The sequence below is a fragment of the Chiloscyllium plagiosum genome, chromosome 35, assembly GCF_004010195.1.
Source record: "Chiloscyllium plagiosum isolate BGI_BamShark_2017 chromosome 35, ASM401019v2, whole genome shotgun sequence".
NCBI classification, from domain to species: domain Eukaryota; kingdom Metazoa; phylum Chordata; class Chondrichthyes; order Orectolobiformes; family Hemiscylliidae; genus Chiloscyllium; species Chiloscyllium plagiosum.
In genome coordinates this window covers 4,207,998-4,226,545 of record NC_057744.1, presented here as the reverse complement: position 1 = coordinate 4,226,545, position 18,548 = coordinate 4,207,998, and the positions used below count along the sequence as shown (strand labels likewise).

Below are 18,548 nucleotides of genomic sequence, written 5' to 3'. Positions count from 1 at the left end.
ATAGTACGCATCACATGCAGAGTTATTAATAAACTCCTTCCAAACGAGGTGTGCTTAATGTGCCTTAATCTCCAAACTCAAAAAAGAAACGGCTATCACAGCACTGTGATCCTAATTTTCACCATCAGCACTGCATTGGAGAAGCAATAGCATAATGATACGTCTCTGGGCCAGTAATCCACAATCCAAGGGCTAATGGTCTGGTGATATCGAGTCCAAAGGTGTGCAGGTTAGGTGGATTGGCAGTGCTAAATTGCCTGTAGTGTTCAGGCATATGTCAGAAGGTGGATTAGCCATAGGAAATACAAGGTTAAAGGAATTGGGCACAGTAGGGGGGGGGGGGTCTGGGTGGGATGCTCTGCCGAGGGTCAGTATGCTCTCAATGGGCCAAATCGCCTACTTCCACACTGTAGGGATTCTATATCCATGGCAGAATGATGGGATGAAAATCTGGAATTAAACCTAGCCAACCATGTAACCATGGTAAACTGTTGTAAAAACCCTTCTTTGAGAAAGAATTCTGCCATCTTTATTTGGTCTGGCCAGATACAACTCCAGAGCCACAATAATGTGGTGACTCTTAACTGGCAATTAGGGACCTGCAATAAATGTTGGCCTAGCCAACAATGCCCAATCCCATGAACATAAAAACGTAGCCTCTGAGTAACATTCCACTTTCATGCCAAGATGTCACAGGTTTATAATCATTTGAAATAGGTTGAAATCCCATATGTTAATTTCAAGTAGATTTTTAACAGATACCAGAAAAGAAACAATTCTGTCCCATCAACTTGACTTGTTTTAAACCCAAGCCAAACAGTATATCGTAATACCATCTAAAACCTACATTTGCACTGAAAATAAAGATTCTGATTTACCTCTTTAACAGACATGAAAATTCCTGTAGGAATCATAAAATGATACAGAATACAGAGAGAAATTCAAATGCGAATTACAATAATTCAAATTCCCAAAACAGACGTCATATAAAAGTTTGAAATGTGCACAATTCTCTTCAAATGAACCTATGATCTGATTGTTGTACATCCTCTGTATAGATATCAGCAAAATAAAAAATGGTCTATAATTATAATATGAGGGGTATCAACAAATGCTCAACATGCTTGCATGAAATTCTTCTTCTGCTATAAGTGTTAGCTGGTTTATAGTAAATAGGATGATCATCTGTTAAAATAGGGATAAAGAGATTTCAGACAACCTTGTTACATGTGAGCAATTATTATTCCTCTTCATTATTTCATGGTCTTAAAAATATTTGTGATCTCAAATATTTATCACTTTATTGCCCTCCTTTATAGTTTGATTTAAACTAATGGTAATTACCAAAATTGACACTACTCAAAGTCAACACTTTGTAAACTCAATTACCTGGTGATGGAAGGGGTCTTGATCCAGTACTTGGGGATCGTCGTGTTGGAGAAAAACTGGATGTCTGAATCCTGCTGCCTGGCTGTAATCGAGGAGGTATTGGTCCAGGTGTGAGGGAAGGTGGGTGGTGGTCTGGTATTTCAGACATATTTGTATTGTGACTCTCCGCCATGTCAATTTCTGTCAAAGTAAAGCCAAATCAATCACCTAGATTCCTCAATAGGACATAGTCCTGTAGAATAATGCAACATAAAAGGCCATTGTGCCTGTTCCATCTCTTCAAAAAAATCTATCCAATGACATGTCGTTTTTTTAATGTACTGTTTGATGGATGAAAGGTGTACTTTGGTATTAAGGAAAGCATAAAAGTTTGTAATTACCTGATTATAACTTTAGCCATACTAGACACAGTCAACTGCAAAGTTGCAGTGCTCCCTTGATCAGCTGCACCCCGGACATAAACAGTGGGAGTTGCAGGGAATTAATGACAAAATCAATCTATGCAAATCTAACAGTACCAGTTGGTTCAGGCTGCAAATTTGAAATAACCAGCTGGTAATATGCATTCATTCTGTGGATTTCCATGTTTGACTAGCTATTAACCTCCATGTTCAAAATGAGAATTGGTGACTCCATGCAAAACCAAGGTGAATACATTGAGAGTAGCCAAACAGTGCGAATTTTGTATCAGAGCACAGAAAGTGTTGAATTACTTTGAATATCCTCATCACCTCAGTTTTTTACAGCCAAAATAATAACAAGGACATCTCCAATAAAAGTCTTTATAACTCGGTATATGAGGCATCAACAATGGTCGCACTTCTTATGACAAGTTGCACGTTTTTGTTGTGTCCCATGCTGATGCACCCTGAAAGAAAATACTAATTCCTATATTCACGCCTTCCACGTGCCACAAAACATCAGTCTGCCATAGGCAGAGGCAAGCTTGAAGTAGCAGAGAATTTCAACAAGCATAAACCAAGTCCATACACAGGGGTATTTTCCTTAAGTGATAACCATTAAGGTGAATATAATGAAATCACTATATTTCAGGGATAGCAAAGAATCAACAGGCAGCAAAAAGATTTATTTTCAAAAATTCATTCTTTCCAAAAATTTGTTCAGATTCTCAAAATATTGTTAAAATTATGCTCTTTTGTTTGTTTTATTTGGACCTTGTTCCTTCTCTTGCCTTTTTAACAAAAGAATTAAGGGACTTACTTAAAATCTCAATTACCTCTCTCAAACTGATTAACAGCTGAAAATGTGTTGCTGGAAAAGCGCAGCAGGTCAGGCAGCATCCAGGGAACAGGAGAATCGACGTTTCAGGCATAAGCCCTTCTTCAGGAGGCCTTCTTCTGAAGAAGAAGGGCTTATGCCCGAAACGTCGATTCTCCTGTTCCCTGGATGCTGCCTGACCTGCTGCGCTTTTCCAGCAACACATTTTCAGCTCTGATCTCCAGCATCTGCAGTCCTCACTTTCTCCTCAAACTGATTAACACCCTCACTAGACTAGCAGACAAAAAGAACCTGAAAAGAGCCCTGTACTATAATATAAAACAGCTTAAATTCCAGTCTTGATCCTCTTCTGCTAACCATCACCTCTGATGAATCAGACATGTAATTTGTTCAGCAACTGCTCCATCTGACAAAAAAGAATAACTCCAAATTAATGTTAAATTACCAATGTTGGATTCGCTCTCTTTCTCTCTCCTCAGTATTTCTACAGCTAGATCAAAAAAACACAGATGTTAAATATTTCAGTCTGCTGCTGCACAAGATAGTAATCCATGATCTCAATCTATAGTATGTGGGTTTGGAAGGTTACTAGCATTAGTAGTATTGTGCAATTTGCTTACTGAGCTTTTCCTACAATTAGCAAAGAACACGGAGATCTTCCTTCTCCATTATGTGAAATGGAACAAGCAAATCCAAGCTTTTACTTCAATCTACAATGCTAAATTTAAGCTTACAAAAAAAATTTTGAGGTGGTGCCATTTTCATATCCACTGGATTAATAACTACAGTTTCATCAGATAGAACAGCCAGAGCTAAATTAAGAAGTGAGTACTAACACCCAGTCTATCATAGCAGAAAGAGTTATGAAGTTGGTGGTGGACAAACAGCAAGCAATGACAGCCATCATCAAATGCTCATGGTGTTAGAACAGCAAGTTTTAAACTTATAGTCAGCTGGAAGTGTCTGAGTTTAAAAATGTATCCAAAAGACTAGTATTTCCAACAATTAAGCATTTTGCAAATCAGATTACGCATCTGGTCCAACGGCAGGGCTTAACTAGCAACTTACTTTTTAATAAAAATACAGGGGAATGCTTTAGGGACAATGCCCTGCAACGTAACCTGTCCACATACCTGCTGGACTGCTCGGACTATGTGCGATGGTTCTGTTTTCACTATGTTCTAAAGTGCTGTTTTCTTCTGCTTCCACTGGAGGTGGTCGATGCTCCAGGATCTTGCATGTGTACACACATCGTTTCCTAGCATCAGTTGTGCTCCAGTATACCCTTGAGCACCTATAAATTTATGTAACACAAAGACACTTAGCAGAAATACCCAATCATCAAATGAAAGTTTTGAATTTTAATTAAATGTATTATTTAATTGAGAAATTGAGTTGACAGGTGAAAGCCTATCCTGAAGGCTACCAGATAGGTTGAAAAGAGCCGGAGATTAAGCAAGCTATGCAGTAGTGGGTTAACTGACTACACTGAGTCTGGCTTCTACATCTCATAATTCAAAATTGCTTAATTCAAGTTAAAATAAGACCAGTGTACACAAGACCAAGATAAATCCAATCCAGCCGCTGACCATCCCGTTACCATCCCATCAATTTCCTCTCTATCATCAGCGACATGATAGATATTTTTGACAATGTTGTCAAACGGCATTTAGACAGTAACCACCTGCTCACTGATGCTCAATTTGGGTTCTGCCACTTAACTGCTAACCTCATTACAGTTTTGGTCCAAACAGCTAAACTCAAGAGGGGAGGCAAGACTGAACACCTGGAACATCAGGGCTGTATTTGACCAAATGAGGCATTAAGCAATTCTGGAAATATTCTCCACCCAGAGTGTAATACCACCCATTGAACTTTCCCTGTACAAAAAGAGTAACACAACAATTTTATGTCTCACTAATTGAAACTTACAATAACCAATCTCAAATCAAATGTTACATCTCGTTGAGATGTTGGGATTAGATAATGAGAAAAATCTGACACAAAAAGCAGCAGAAAACGGTGAACCATTTGCACATCAAACGCAAGTTCGTGAACATCTAGTTTTTGTTATGAATCATAATCATTAACTGATCTTGAAATCAGGAATTGGATTATCAACGATTCCATCCTATTCTATATGTTCTGTCGCTCACACCCTATTTCATAGCAATACAATGAAAACTTACTGATAGCCGATTGGAAACAACTTGGCTTCACAGTCAGAGAGATCATTGAGTATTCCCAAACAGTCTATTGTCATAGAGCCTGGATTAAGAGATGAAACAAAATTATACTTTGTAAAAACTGCCTTCATGAAGAAACATCTCAGTTAAAAACATGGACAACTAAGCACACACAAATACATGAAATTCCCAAATAGTGACTACATAGAATGTACAGCATAGAAACAGGCCATTCAGGAGGATCAAAACACATTGTACAGAATACCATAAAGATTAATGATTATCTGTCTTTTGACCCTCATCATACTATGCGCAGTAAGTGAATTTCCTGTGCATTGTAATTTCTTGATCTCCAGGCAAATAGAAACCAGTGATCCAGATCGAATGTAAATAAAATTAAAATTCAACGTCGGACCAATATATCTGGTCTGGCTGAACGTGAATGGAGGGAGAGTCTATGGCACCAATATTCCAAGCTAAATAAAAATAATACCGACTCCATTTGGTACATATCTGTTTTTCAACTCTCCTGCAAATTCAGATGGATATGAAAACATACCATTACAGTGTTAATATGCATCAGTTAATTCAAACTGCCCAATGACACAAATGGTCTTATACTAGCAAATTCTTACAGTGGATGACCAGACACTCAACAATGGTAAGCAAATTTCATTCTCAACCTCAAATTTTTAAATACAATGAGAGAATTTTTTTCACTGCTATTTAACTAAGAATCTATGATTATCACAAGAAGCTCATCTTTCAATCTGCACATCCAAGGAGAATAATTAAGACTTTATGTACACCATAAATGTTTGTACCTAAAAGCCTACCTGCTTAACCAGATTTTTGCTGACCTGTTTTAATATCTCTTCATGTAGCATAATTTCAAATTTTGGTTGATAATCACACTCTTTGAAAGATGCTATACAAATTAAAGTTGTTACACTCACCAATCATCATGTGGATACTCTCTGGCTCAAGGCCTGTCAGAAACTTCCTTCTTAAAGTTATGTCCTCAAAGTCAACATAAACCCTACGTGAAACTGCAAACCCATCATCGGCAACAGTCTGTAAAGAAATGTTGTATGGTTCAACAGAAATAGTCAACAGCATACAGACTACTCAGTGTCTGCTTCTCTGTTTAATAAAATTGATAAAGAATCTTGTATCACAAGTTGTCCATGATCAATTGAGCTTTGCCAGTGGAAAACTAATGTAACAAAGTGGTTTCCTTCTATGAAAAAAAAACAAACGTTTCACACTTTAATCAACTATTTACTGAGAGCTTAATTCTGCCCTAATTTGGACCAATGATTTTCTGTATGTGCATGTCCAGTGGGAAAGAGCTCCTGTCTTCAACATACCTCCCCTTTGACTAGATCTTTGTGCCGCTGGCAGTACACTTTCTTGTCATCCAGGAACACACAGTTCTTTGCCCGAGCACACATGAAATGGTAATTGCTTTGACAAGATGTAAGACAGCAACCGACAGTAGCTCCAGACTTCTGACAACACTCGCAACGCTAATAAACAGAATAAATAATCATTACCTATAGAGTGTTGAACACAGATTGCATTATTTGCTTTTCTTTTTGAAACAACCATACCACAAGGTGGATAAATTAAGCTTGCCTTTACAGTAAAGGTTAATTCAAATCTCATCCATACAACAATGCTCTTGTTTTATAACTTCTTGCCTCGCTTGCCAAGGGGTTAAAGGCAGCCTACTATGTTCGACAAACAACAATATCAGAGATCTATAATCATCAGGATAAACTGTATCAACGATAATTAACATCCAAGAGTGAGTTACTTTATGGAATCCAAACACAGAATTTGGATGATCTAAATATAACTTATTAGATAAACAATGTTGTCATTATCATTATTAGTGGTAGAATCCAAAATTCATTAGAAAACTGTACTTATTGGCTAGAATTGAATCTAAGCAAGAAATAAGGATGAGTTCCAGGCTAGAATCTGCTGTTCTAATCTGACAACACTGAAGCTTTCACTTAATTCAGCAATTATATTAAATACATGTTGTTACTGATATTTCAGTGATAATCCTAGATCAATTTCATCTTGCTACTGACCGAATGAACTAATCTTTCACTACTTACTCTTTTGTATTTTTGAACACCACAATTAGATTCCCCTTAACCACTTACATTCCACTGAATAAAGCAACGTTTAGCTAAACTATAATTGCCGGTCTTGCATTTCAGAAATATTCGATGGATCCTTTCTTTAATGACGAATATCTTATCCTCAGTTGTGGTTAATCAATTTAGAAATCAAAAAGTAGGTCACCTTTTAAAAGGATAAATCTGGAACGACACTGACAGTGTTTTAAAATTGTGTTTCCACCTTAAAACATCCATGTAAGTGCACCACTAGTTTTCCTTTATATACTTCGGATACATGTTTTCCATTGTTCCTTTACCTAGAAACGTACTGATTCTTTCAGGTCTCTGCATTCTTGTCCATCTGCCCATTCTGATTATTTGTCCACATACTTCTATGGTTTTACTTATAACTTGAAATGTCCAACCCCCCAATTTGGTACTAATAGCAAACTTATGCATCCATTCCTGTGTACTGACATTCACAGCATTTAACAGAAAACTCTCATCATGCCAAACCCAAAGCATCTACTTCATCCATCGTCTGTTTACTGCTCTCTGGACATGAATCCAATAATGTAGCTGTATTGTTTCTGATATTTCCATATCCCCAATACTTTTTTCTAAAATAAGCAGCACTTAACAGATGACTTTTAAAATACGTTACATACAATACCCAATTCATTCCCAGCAGATATCTATATTTGCATTGTACAAGCTATAGTACACAGCTTTCTTTTGCTTTGATTGTTTCCTTTTATATTTCCCATAATAGAGATCATTATATCACAGTGATATCAAAGTTGGAGTACACAGATGATACATATGGAAAACCAATGAAAAAATAATTATCATTTACATTTTTAAATCTTAATGTAAGATATTATAAGGGTTGAGAACATAGAAAATATTCTCACCAATGGAATCAGTTCCATTCTCAGATCACTGCCACTTACGCATCACATCAGATGTAGGGATTATTTTTATATTCTTTGTATTTCATTCCAGGATCACAGCAGATACTCCGAACCCCAGAACTGAAGAAACATAAAAGCCTCTTTTTGTCCATTACACTATTGCTTATTTTAGGACATTCTTTGGGAACTCCACTAAAACTCACCAGTTGCTTGCCTCTGATTACAGCCATGTGCACGTTCTTCAAAGAGCCATCATCATCTTCAAAGACTTCCGCTGACCATAAGGCACAGTTTATGTGTGTCCACTCATTCTGACCAATGTACAGAAGACGTCCAGCATCCTAAAAGAGCGAATTATTCTATGAAAACCTGGGTTTGAAGACAGATTCTTTGACACTATTATGAAGTCTATGCTAAATGGTCTATGGTTAACAACTACAGTGTTCACTGAAGATTTCTTGTTTACAGTTAAAATGTAACAAACTGCTGTTTACTTCAAACAGCAGAGAGAGTCTGAACATAAATTGTTGAAATTTATTCATAGAATTCTTTAGTCCAGACAATGTGCAGAGTTCAGAACAGAAATAAACGGTTTGCAAACATACCCTGCATTTATTGGCTTAACTACATTAGAGATGGAAACTGAATATCTTCTATTTTACTGTTCTTTTTGCTACCTCTCAAGGTGTGTAACTTTGGCAAGATCACCTTTATTAGTCATCCCTTGCTAGCTCAAGATGGTGGTAAATAGGCCATTGCTCTGCAACACCATGATCCTAGTGGGATGTTAAGTAAGATATCAATCAATGGCAGTGTGGGTACAGAAAGATATGTCCAACTCAAGGTGGAAGACAACCTTGAGGTGTTATTCGTAGTGGAAATCAAAAGCGAGAAGTATTATGAAAGTGAATTGCTATGGTGCAGCTTTTATTTCACATAAAACTACTATTTTTTTTTACCAGTATCAGAAAGCATAAACAGCCTGTCTCTGTGCTGTGCCTGGGAAAGCACTGAATCTGAGTTTGTTTGTGAATTCATCAATTCATGTGAGCATCATATATTCTATCACACTCCTGACCTAAGCCCTGTAGATGATGGAGGAGTTCTAGTGGTTCAGGCTGTGAGTCATATGCTCCAAAGTACCCAGTCTCCACCCTTGCTGCCAGCTAGCTTTAGTTGAATGCAAGCCCCAAGATGTAAATGGTAGGGACTTGATTGTGTTGGTCATTACCTGGTCCTTATGTGGCACAAAAAGGGTTGGAAGATTTCTGGGTTCAATTATAAGGTGCAACAATTGAATCAATCATATTAAAACTGTACAATGCTACAAGTATACCAGTTAAACCAATTTTAATTCACAACTTGAACTAAACAACATTTTAAATGAAGAATTTATATGAATGATTCTTGGTTTTGAATCGAATAATTGTTGAAAGAATTTACAGACTATCCCAGTAAGACCTACAAATAAAAGGACCTGACTTTTAAAATGTTTCATTTGAGCTAACTTCCCAAAACAAAGGCAGGCAAACCAAAATCATTTAAGTCAATCAAGTCACAAGCTTTTCAACCTTGTTTCAAAGAATACTGCTGCTTTTCATTACATATACAAAAATAAACAGCAAAACATTTGAGATTTGCAACCAATATGCTTTGATGACCGGCTTGGAGATAAATGACAAATAGATACTCACGTTCCTGTTGTCATCTCCATATTTCAGGCAAAGCACACACTGCCTATTGTCTTCCACATCAGGAGGGGGGTCGAGTTCAGGACTATCCTCTCGGCTTCTGTCAGAGCCTACAAAGAAGACAAATTGACGTTATTCTATTATTTACATTAACACTTCTGCTAAAGAGTAATAACTACTGTTCCTGACTGACAGTCCTGAGTTTTACATGTGGTACTGAACAGTCCTAATTGAAGAGAACAAAATATTGAAGTATTCTGACAGCAATTAGTGAGAAATTAGTTTGCAAAAGGACAAGTGGAAAGGAAATGGTGGTGGGATAATTTTGTTAGTACAGGATGGAAGAAGTATGATTGCAAGAAATAATCTTTGAACAGAAGATACAGGATATATATACAATGGAGATAAAAAAAAATGAGGGGAAGATGACACAAGTGGTAATAATCTATAGGCCCCTAATATTAGCAATGTGGTAGGAGAGGGAAATTAATTAAGAAATATTGAGGACATGTAAAAAGGCAGTACATTTAAGATGGATGACTGCAATCTTCATGCCGAACGGGGGAAGACAAATTGTCAGAGATAGCCACGAAGAAGAAATCAGAGTGTGTTGTCTAGTCTGTCTCCTAGAACAATATCTTGTGATTCAACCAGGGGTCAGGCTACTGTAGATCTGGTAATGAGGCAAGTTTAATAAACGATCATAAAGTAAATGATCCTCTAGGAAATAGCGACCATAACATAGTAGGATTTAGTATTCAGTTTGTGTATGAGAAATCGGAGTCAGAAATAATCATGCTAAACTTAATAGTAATACTTAATTTCAGAGGTATAAGGGTGGACTTGGCTGAAGTGGGCTCAGAAAGGAGTTTACAGCAAAGGCAACTGAGGTACAATGGGCAACATTGAAGAAAGTATTTCATAATTCACAACAAAGACATATTCAAATGAGAAAGGATGATTCTAGAAAGAGGATAAGCTAAACATATTTAGCCAGGAAGTTAAGGATTGTATCAAATCAAAGGCAAAACATACAATACAGCAAAGATTAATGGTAAACCGTAGGATTGGGAAAGTTTTTAAAAAACAAAATAACAATAAAGAGGTAGAAAATAAACCTCATGAGTAAACTTCAAGTAATATCAAAACAAGAAAAAGAATTTCTTTAAATAAATCGAAAGGAAGAGAAAAGCCAAAGTGAACACAAGCCCCTTAGAGAATGAGGCTGAGGATATAATAATGGGGAACCAGGCAAATGGTAGAGCAGTTGGATAAATACTTTGTCTCAGTCTTCACAGTAGAAAATACAAATAGCATTCTAAAAAAAACAAAGCAAACAAAAGGTAAAATAGGGACAGGAAATAAATACAATAGCTATTAGGAGAGAAAATGTATTAGGGAACTAACAGGGCTAAAAGCTGACATGTCTTCTGGGCCTGATAGGATACACGTTAATATATTAAGGGAAGTAGCTACAGAGATAGCAGATGCACTAATAGTAATCTGCAAGAATCCTTAGATTCTGTAAAAGTTCTGGAGGACTAGAAAACTGCCAACGTAACACCCTTATTCAAAAAGGAAAGGAGGTCATAAACAGGTACTATTGGCCAGTTTCCTTCACATCTGTTATTGAGAAAAATGTTAAGAGTCTCTTATAAAGAATGTGAGCAAAGCATTTCGACGTGCAGGGTCATCACAGCTTCTGAAGGGGAAAATGCCTGACAAATTGACTAGAACATTTTGAAGTGGGAACAAACATCATAGATGAAGGGGAACCAGTAGATGCAATAGAATTGTATTTCCAGAATGTGTTTGATAAAGAACCACACAGGCAACTACTTAAAAAGATAAGTGCCTATGGTATTGGAGGAAGTATATCTGCATGAATACATCGGCTAACTAATAGAAGCAGAGCATTGGAGGAAGTGGGGCAAACTCAGGATGGCAAACTGTAAATGGTGCAGTGCCAAAGAGATCAGCACTGGGCCACAACTATATACAATAGATCTTAACGACTTAGATGAGACAAGTGAATGTACTATTGCCAAGATTGTGAATGACAAAAACTGGCAGGAAGGCAAATGATGCAGAGGGATGCAGACAGGTTGAGCGAGTGAGTAAAAACTTAGCAAATGTAATGTGGAAAAATGTGAGGTCATGAACCTTGGCAAGAAGAATAGAGGAGCCTAATATCATTTAAATGAGCAGAAAGCTAACATACACGTTCGGCATGTAATAGGGAAAGCAAATGGACTGTTGGTTTTCATTTCAAAGGAAATGGGGTACAAAAGTAAAGAAGTTCTGCTAAAACTATATAAGGCATTAGTTAGATCACACCTAGAATACTGTAAATGTTTTTGCCCACCTTAACTAAGAAAAGATATGGCTACATTGAAGACAATCCAGAGAAGGTTCACTACGTTTATCACGGGTATGAAGAAATTTTCTTACAAGGAGAGATTGAGTAGGTTTGGTCTAACATCCAAAGGAACTTATAAGAATGAAACATAGAAGATTCTTGGGGATTTGACAGGAGAGATGTGGAGTGGTTGTTTCTCTTGAGGAAAAGTCCAGGAACGAAGGGCATTATTTTACAGTAAAGACTCAGAGATTAAGAGGAGTTTCTTCTCTTAGCCAGTAGTGAATCTGTGGAATTCTTTACCCAAAGCTGTGAGATAATATGTTCAAGGCTGAGATAAACATATTTTTAATCAGTAAGAGAATCAAGGGTTATGAGGGAAAGGCAGGAAAGTGTAATTGAGGATTATTAACATCAGCCATGACCTCATCAAAGGCCACAGCAGATTTGATGGACTGAATGGCCAAGTCACCTTCCACTTCTTATGGACTTCAATAGCATATTACTAAAAACATGTTACTGAGATAACAGGCAGTCAATGTGTTTGCACAGATCCTCCTGGGATCAGAAATTGAATCCAGTTCAGTGTGGGGCCACAAAACATACACTGGTCGAAAAGGTCCAGTCATCCTAGGCAAGTATGGGTTCAGGTCAGTTTCTATTTGTGTGGGCTCAAGGAACAAACAACATGGACGGTTAGTTTGGAAAATGATAAAATACTAACTCAGTACCAGCTGAAGAATTGCATTCAATGCTATGACAGTATACTTTAAGAAGGATACTAAGGTCAGTTCAGAGACGATTTACTTGAATGAGAAAAGGACAAACAAATTTCCTAAAAAATGGGAGATGAGAATATGCATATCTTAGCTGAAAACAGTTTCATAATAATAACTTTCAAACTAGAAGTGATAGGTGTCTTCAGAGCACGGTGATTGAGACTCATTATATAGGTTTCACAAACAGCATGATGAACCGGGTGTTTTGTGAAGATTCTATGTCATGCTGCCATTTAGTTTGTTGGAACAATTGGGTTACACTTGAAACATTGACTTCTCCACCTCCCTGATGCTGCCTCTGGCTTGCTGTGTTCTCCCAGCCTCTTGCTTATCTACCTTGGATTCCAGCATCTGCAGTTTTTTTGTCTCAGAACAACTGTCACAGCAACCGCATACAATTCTATGCTAATAACCACAAAGCCATGAACAAAAATGGAAAATTCGGTGCTCATGGGGAAAAGGGAAAGAGAATCCTATTACTTTTCTATAGCTTACATATCAAGCAATGCAACTTGTACATTTCTATTGGGAATGGAGGGAGAAGAAAAATTTGACTGGAAGATATTTTGGAATTTTATTTGGAATAAATTTTAATGTTTCACTATGATGTGATTGAGATCTAAAGCTGCGAGATCCAAAATTGAAATGTTATTCCCTGGCCCAGACGTTTAGAAGATTTACAATTTCAATCAAATTTCACACATTATTCACAAACATTAACTAGCAACAAGTGTCTGTGTTCCAGATCCACAAACACTGTCCAAATCAACTGTTGATACAAACATCAATGAAAGTTCTTTCCAGCCTCGTAACGACATGTGCCAGGTATATGTCTGCCTATACCTGAGGGTTTGGCTGTTGTAGAATCCTTTCCTATAGGTGATAAATGGAATAACTTTACATATTGCAGCATAATCTTAGAAACAATCAGCAGGTAACAGGGAAAGCAAAGCAACGTTAGCTTTTATTCCAGAGGAAATGGAGTACAAAAATAAAGAAGCCTTGCTAAAACTACATAAGGCACAAGTTAGACAACACCTAGAATACTGTAAATGCTCCCCCCCAATCTAAGAGCGGCACGGTAGCTCAGTGGTTAGCACTGCTGCTTCACATCACCAGGGACACAGATACAATTCCTGCCTCGGGCGACTGTGTGTGGAGTTTGCACATTCTCCCCCTGTCTGCGTGGGTTTCCTCCAAGTGCTCCGGTTTCCGCCCACAATCCAAAGATGTGCAGGTTAGGTGAATTGGCCAAGCTAAATTGCCCATAGTGTTAGGTACATTAGACAGGGGTAAATGTAGGGGAATGGGTCTGGGTGGGTTGCTATTCAAGGGTCGGTGTGGACTTGTTGGGCCGAATGGCCTGTTTCCATATTGTAGGAAATCTAATGTACTGGAAGTGCGTGAGAGGTAATGACAGATACTGTTCCCACAAACTAATGTCCATTTAAATAAATGAACAGCAAGGTTTGGGATTATTATAAGATTTCTCATTTATGCTTAGAAGTGAGACTTCACTCAGGATCAGACAGTTGAAAAATTAGTCCTCTTGTCAAATCTAAAAATCTCCATACACAATTTTGACAAAAGTTTATCAGACTGAAATTTTAACTCATTTCTCTCTCTGCAGATGCTGTCAGTCCTGATTAGTATATCCAGCTATTTCTGCTTTTATCTCCATTTACAGTTTCAACTAAAAAAATACAGTCCCATATTATGCCACTGGATGACTAGCATGTAGTGCAAATAGTCCAACACGTTAGTCTTACAGCCAGAATCTTGCACCACTGAAGGAGGCAAGGTAGGAGGAGGAAGGGCACTTAAATAAGCAGACTGACTTTGTTCCTGCTCCATCCTCTTTTCCTCTTCCACCTCTCTGCCATCATTAGAATTAAATTTTGGGCAGAAAGGTCTACGGCCAACATTCCTACTCTACTGCCATTTAAAATGCATACGTTGCCAATGAATGGAAGGTTTCCATCAAAGGCACAGTGCCTTTGATTGAATAGATGGACATGCAGGTGATGGTTACTGAAAGCCATGCTGCTGCCTTTCCTGCAAATCATTTAACTTGTTCCTGGATTCTAGGATACTGGGAAAAAATTAATTGACATCATGCTCACAAGAGGGAAATGCACAAAATAGTTGCTCATACACCAAAATCACTGGCATGTTATCCACAATTTTGGGATTTGCACTAGCAGCATACACTTGAATTATGACCCTTCAAATCAAAGCTATGCCTGTGAATGTCACTCAGCCAGCCCAGCCACATTTGTACTTTCCTGGACTTTAAGCACCTGATCCAAATAGGCATTAAGTACTGGGAAGTTCACTACTCATTACAAGATAGGTAAGTCTATTTCGCATCTGTTGCACATTAAAACTTTGCCTGATCACTACAGTCTGAATCAGTCCTGCACTTATGTAACTTTCACCTTAAAAACGAAAAGTTGCAGGGAATCTTAAGAGAAACAGGAATTCTACAATAGAAAATATTTTATTTTGTTTTAAAGAAGAAATTATAACCAGCAATAAATTAATATTCAACCTTCTACTGTGAAAATATTTTCCAAACATTTGCTTGGCTGAAACAAAATTGGGAAGGGATCCTGAATTTTCAGAACAGGTAGTGGCAGATGGTGGGCCTCACTCATTTTAATGTTCAAATAACCTGTGTCTTCATCATCCCTGCATCCAAATCCCAACAGATACACTCAGTAAGGGTTCATTTGTGGAATATTATCTAACTTCTCTTCAGAAAATTTGTAAATGTACTACTGGAATTGAATTCTGCTGAAAATTATTTATAGGGACCAACTTGAAGATAATGTTTGCAAATTTAAATCTTCAAATCATATTTATATCCAGGTGTTTAAAACTAACTCTATTTAAACTTGACAATAATATATCAGCCTAATGACAATGGTATGAAATGTTTCATATGCACACCAAGTTTATCATCTTCCATATCAGAGCATGGAAATTTCCTCAGCTAAGGATCCCATTTCATTACAGTTGATAGGCTTCTCAGGACTAATCCTTTGCCCTCATTTTCCACCCTCTCTCTACGAATTTCAAAAGGGTTGTCCTTGTCCTCGCCTTTCACTCAACTAATTTCAACAGAGTTGGAATGTGCTTCTGAGAATTTATAAAGCTCTAGTTAGGCATCAGTTAGAACACTGTGTCCAATTTTGGGCCCCACACCTCAGGAGGGACATACTGGCACTGGAGCGTGTCCAGCGGAGATCCCTGGAATGGTAGGCTTAACATACAATGATGGCTGAGGATCCTGGGATTGTATTCATTCGAATATAGAAGGTTGAGAGGAGATCAAATAGAAACTTACAAGATAATGCATGACTTAGAAAGGGTGGATACTGGGAAATTGTTTCCGTTAGGCAGGGAGACAAATACCCGTGGGCACAGCCTCAGAATTAGAGAGGGTAAATTTAGAACGGAAATGAGGAGACATTTCTTCAGCCAGAGAGTGGTGGGCCTGTGGAATTCATTGCCAGGACGTTAAATGTCTTCAAGACATAGATTGATAAATTCTTAATCTCGCATGGAATTAAGGGATACGGGCCGAGTGCGGCTAAGTGGAGTTGAAATGCCCATCAGCCATGATTAAATGACAGAGTGGACTCAATGGGCTGAATGGCCTTACTTCCACTACTATGTCTTATGGTCTTAATCACATTTGATCTATCAGCTGATGCCACCCACTCTCGGCACTGCAAAAAATAAAGCTTCTTCCTTGATTGCTCCTTCACCCCTATCTGCACTCTTAAAATTCAAGACACTTGTGCATCCCTAATTTTCATCACTCCATCATTGTTTCTTCAGCTTGCCAAGCTCTACGAATTCCCTCTCTAAAACTTCTCACCTTTCCTCCTCCAGAATTACCTCTCTGGCAAAATATTCAGTCACCTGACTAAATATCTCATGTGACTGTCTAATTTTGTTTCATAATACTCCTGTGAAACACCTTGAATATTTCATTACTTTCATGATGCAATCCGAATTCAAGCTGTCACATTATGATGTTGGTTTATGCTTCCTGTTACTCCTGCAAACCGACCTCCTCCCCTTGGACTTTCCCAAGCAAACAGCAGACGTTGTAAATGTTATATCTATCCCTGTCGATACTGAAGTCTGGGGCTTCTGAGTGAGATAGCCATTTACATGTACTTTCTCCAATCTGGTACAATATGATTATAACACTGCCATGCTCAGGGGGTTAAACATACAGAGTTTTGCCGAGTTCCTCCCTTCTTCTTAAAAGTGTGATCCAAGTTGTCACTTGCCAGTTTAATTTTCCCCCTCTAGTATCACTTCGATTTCTCTCTTTGTTCTAATTATTTCAATGAAACGTCTGAGGAACAGTACTTCATTTTTTCACTGAGCATGTGGGAGTCCTTTGCTTTTTTATAAACTTTAGCAACAATTATGCTACCTTCTATCTTCTGTCTAGCAACAAGTGATGGCAATTTAAGACCAAGTGTATTGGTCTAGAGATGATGGGAGGGAAGGGGCGAGGAGCAGGTTGCTGCTTGGTATGGGGAACCTCTACCAAAAATGTGGTTTGCTTTATTCTTCCACTTTTTATTTCAATAGGCTACTTTGCTCCATTTTACTTGTATTTCACAATTCTCATTCTACTTGCTTAACCCTCATTGTTATCTCCCTTTAGCTACTCATACACACCTTATTTGCCTTTTATTTATTTCATTTGTTACAACTTTCTCTTCTGTAATTATTTCTCTTGCTGTTTACTAGCCCTTATTCTCCACTTTGCAGATCAATACCTTTGCCTGCATGTAAGACTTGTGGTCCATTTCAAAATAGTACCTTTCAGCTTTGAAGTGAGGTTTGCAAAAGGATCCTCACTTTTCCTCTCTCCACAAATACTGATGCATTGAATTTATTCAGAATTTTCTTTATTCATTTCAGATTTCCAGTATCTGTTGTATTTGGCATTCTGACCTGGAAACGTCTGATGCTGATACAAAATGTCTGAGGTGGTAACTATGTCCAGAACTAAGGTTTCCCGAACAACAAACCCCAACTGCAATCACCACCACCACCACCAGTGTACTGAAGTGCCATCCCCACATCTCTTCCGCAGTACAGAGGTCTTGGAATGGGATGGGAATAGACCATTCAGCCTCTTGAACCTGTTTAGTAAGACAGCAGTGGATCTGTACTTCTGAAAACATTTATCCATCCTTGTTCCATTTTTCTTGATTCCCTTTTCACACAAAGACACAAAAATAAAACAGTGCAGTTGTAATGTTTAATACTTTCATCATACCTGCTGTAATTGCAAGGGGTGGTGGAGGCAGAGGCACTGGTGAATCAGGATCTCCAGGTCCTTTTGGTTGTGGTGCAGGTATGATCTTCTTGGTGAGTGCAGGCTGTTCAGTGCGAGTGCTCTCCTCCCGTTCTTGCCACTGAGCATAGTTGTGATCTGATGATGGTGGCAACACAGCATTGGGTAGCATTCCACTACTGAAACAGCAAGATACTGAGAATAAGCATTTTAAGCGGATATGCTTCACTGAACTCTAATCATTCAAAGCAAATTCTTCAGTCTGTGAAATTGCCTGGTTGGATCAGTGTACTTATCTGGGAAATTAGGGAAGCCAGCCACAAGCCAGTGCAAATGGCAGCTAATCATCTTCAGGTTGGAGAACAACACAAAGTCTCAGGGTAGATAACTTAAGATGGGTAGAAACCAAGATAATAGACAATAGGTGCAGGAGTAGGCCATTCTGCCCTTCGAGCCTGCACCACCATTCATTATGATCATGGCTGATCATCCTCAATCAGTATCCTGTTCCTGCCTTATCTCCA

The 18,548-nt window shown here is 38.1% G+C and overlaps 1 protein-coding gene across 5 annotated transcripts in view; it reads right to left on the bottom strand.

Annotated features, from left to right (window-relative positions):
• The window catches only part of kmt2a (lysine (K)-specific methyltransferase 2A), a 146,342-nt gene that overhangs the window by 36,252 nt on the left and 91,542 nt on the right, over positions 1-18,548 (bottom strand). For all 5 annotated transcript variants that reach the window (XM_043676499.1, XM_043676500.1, XM_043676501.1 and 2 more), the window contains exons 19-26: positions 18,007-18,203; positions 9,558-9,664; positions 8,067-8,204; positions 6,185-6,343; positions 5,771-5,888; positions 4,818-4,896; positions 3,762-3,922; positions 1,390-1,569 (exon numbers count right to left, since the gene is read on the bottom strand). In XM_043676499.1, coding sequence (XP_043532434.1) covers positions 1,390-1,569; positions 3,762-3,922; positions 4,818-4,896; positions 5,771-5,888; positions 6,185-6,343; positions 8,067-8,204; positions 9,558-9,664; positions 18,007-18,203 — 1,139 coding nt within the window. The remainder of the gene's footprint in view (positions 1-1,389; positions 1,570-3,761; positions 3,923-4,817; positions 4,897-5,770; positions 5,889-6,184; positions 6,344-8,066; positions 8,205-9,557; positions 9,665-18,006; positions 18,204-18,548) is intronic.